The following is a 2,970-nucleotide window of genomic DNA, read 5'->3' on the forward strand; positions in this document are numbered from 1 at the left end:
AACATTATTTTAATCTTAAAAAGAATTGGTCATTTCGTAATTTCATAAATTTTGGCCATTCAGATTAAAACTCGGACGTATAACCACGTGCGTCACCGTCCGTTCTCGCCGGACAATCTCAACTTATTTTTAGAAATTGCCAAAATTTATTTATTCTTTTTTTTTTAATTGACCCAATAAAAAATCTAAAAATTTAGTCTAAACAATTTTACTCGTTTATGGTTGTTTAGTTGAATCCACGGGCTTATAAATAACTTGTAATTGTAAAGAAGAGCAAAAACCCGGAAATTATAAGAGAAGCGAGCAGCCAGGAAAGGGGAAGCGATGGCCGCCGGCCGATCCGTCGACAAAATCTCCGAAGAACTCAAATCGCTTTCACTCCGTGTCACCGCTGGAGGCAGCGGTAGAGGTGGAGGGATTTTGCTGGATGAGGACGATGAGGCAGTCCGGTTTGCTAACGTGAGGAAGAATGACTTCAAGCACTGGGAGAGGGTGAGGGGACGACTGATCAACATCCTGGACGGTCTTGAACTCCACACCGGCGTATTCTCCGCCGCCGAGCAGCGGAGGATCGTCGATTGCGTCTATGCTTTCCAGGAAAAGGGGCGGAAGGGCCGGCTTAGAGGTATATTAATAATGTTCTAGGCTTTTTTCTGAAATTTTTAGAATTTAGATAAAATTGCTTGATTTTAGTTATAGGTCTATTGATTTCGCTATTCTTTCGTCCGTCGGGACAGCATACATGTACATTAATCTTCTAGATTGATGATTTGTAGTTTCATCTATTAAGATGGGGATGTTTGATTAGAAAGGCATATATGCCGAAAATTTATCTAACATAAGTAATTGTTCAGGCACAATTGGAACCTGTAATATTAACCTGATTAATGTGAATATGAGATGAATCAGACAATTTGTTTGCGGATAGATTTGCCTATGTGATGTAAAATAGTTGCAATTCATGGATGCGTGCAGATTTATAGAAAGTGTTACTCTTTGCTTTTCTTTGGATTCAATGTTTTGGTGAATCTCCTTCTATCTTGATGCTGGTCAACCTTAGGTGCGTAAGATATTGTACATAAGGCCTCAATAAAGCTTTGGTTTGTTAATATACTATGTTTAGAAATGAAGGGGTGTAGTTATCTTGGTTTCTTGAATCAAGCACTCTATTTTCTTTTAGCATGACATTTTGAGTACGAAATAAACATGTAGTTGGTATTGATATTAAATTGGAAATGTTTGAAATTTGGAATTCTTATCAAAATGACAATATTAAATTTTTTTTGTGTTACAAATTACTTTGCATTCATAAAAACATTTCTACTAAATGATGCCCCAACATCTTCAAATGCCAACTTTGTAGCAGTACAATTGCATTGCTTGTAGTGAACTAAAATTAGATAGTGTAGAAAATTAGTTCACAATCTTCATCTGTTCATCATAAGGATGGTTTAACTATTTTATGTAAAATGAAAAAAAAAAAATCATAGCCCATTAATCCTCACCTCCTAATCATCGAGGTTTCCTATAATGCAAAATGAGGTTTAAGTTCACAAAATTACTTTTCTTAATGATTTCATTTGTAAGTTGCTTCTAAATATTTCTTTCTATGCCTATTTGATGAGTTGATCCTTAGAATTTACTTATATTTGCAGAGCGCACATATTCAGATCCTAGAAAGTGGATGCGAGGCAAAGGACGTGTCACGATACAGTTTGGTTGTTGTTACAATTATGCAATGGTAGCACTCTATCTATTTCTTCCTTATCTTGTTGGTCTCTTAGGATTCATTTGGGATGGATTTTTTACTGCTTCTTAAATCAAGTTTCTAGTACAAGAATTAAAATTTTAATACTAAAAAGTTACTTTAAGAAGCTGCAAGAAAATCGTCTCAAACGAAACCTTAATCTAATGATGTACTAATTACCAATTCAAAATGCAGGAGAGGAATGGGAATCCCCCTGGCATAATCCGCGATGAGGAAGTCGATCCTATCCCACCATTATTGAAACAAATGATCAAGAGAATGGTTGATTGGAATGTTCTCCTACCATCATGCATCCCCAACAGCTGCATTATCAACATTTATGACAGGGATGACTGCATTCCTTCTCACATTGATCACCATGACTTTGTTCGGCGATTTTGCACGGTTTCTTTCTTGAGTGAATGCTCCATCGTTTTTGGAACGGAGTTGAAGATAAATGGACCAGGAGATTTCTCAGGCTCTGCCTCCATTCCTTTGCCTTTAGGGTATTTACACCAAATTATTAACTTAGAATAACGTGCATCATATTCGAGAAGAAATAAAACAAATTTCAACAAGTATTAAATCAAGTTTTGCAACATAAATCTGAATTATTGTTATGATATACAGGTCCGTACTTGTTTTGAATGGAAATGTTGTTTATGTTGCTAAGCATTGTGTTCCTGTTGTACCTACGCGAAGGTGAATATCTTTGGATTGAGCTCATAGTTTGCATTTGCGATTGAGTTTATTTTTGCTGACAATCATTTAATTTCTGAGTAGGATTTCGATTATGTTTAGGAAGATGGATGACTCGAAGATCCCATATGATTTCATTCCTGATCCTGACCTGCAAAATCTTCGCCCATTGTCATTACGAGGACAACAGCATCCCAGCATTCTTCCACTCCGGTAGGATCAGAAATATCAACACCTAGAAATGCTCAGCCTTCTCAAAAAGTTCAACAAGCTCAAAAAGCTCAGCAAGCACAAATAGTTCTACAATCGCTTGCTCTACAGAGAACTATGCAACTAACTGAAGATTATTTTCCACTGCTGAGCTCCAACCCAAAAGTGCAGTCCTGTCAGAAGTTACACTTTCCTTCCTATGTGATGGGATTCAACTGAAGCTGGGGTTGTTTACAAAGTTGTACTCCATTGTTCATAGCTCTGCCGTGAGTTTTTTTTTTTATGTTTTACTAGGCAAAAGATTATTACTCTAT

General features: G+C 36.6%; 1 protein-coding gene across 1 annotated transcript; it reads left to right on the forward strand.

Moving 5' to 3' along the window:
- Positions 1-260: 260 nt before the first annotated feature.
- On the forward strand, positions 261-2,663 carry LOC114578329 (RNA demethylase ALKBH9B-like). Its single transcript, XM_020818322.2, has 5 exons — positions 261-625; positions 1,656-1,741; positions 1,943-2,253; positions 2,378-2,449; positions 2,531-2,663. Exons 1-5 carry the CDS (start codon positions 325-327, stop codon positions 2,661-2,663), a joined length of 903 nt encoding a protein of 300 aa, XP_020673981.1. The 5' UTR covers positions 261-324.
- Positions 2,664-2,970: the final 307 nt, after the last annotated feature.

Source organism: Dendrobium catenatum, unplaced genomic scaffold (genome assembly GCF_001605985.2).
Source record: "Dendrobium catenatum unplaced genomic scaffold, ASM160598v2 fragScaff_scaffold_3, whole genome shotgun sequence".
Lineage (NCBI taxonomy): Eukaryota > Viridiplantae > Streptophyta > Magnoliopsida > Asparagales > Orchidaceae > Dendrobium > Dendrobium catenatum.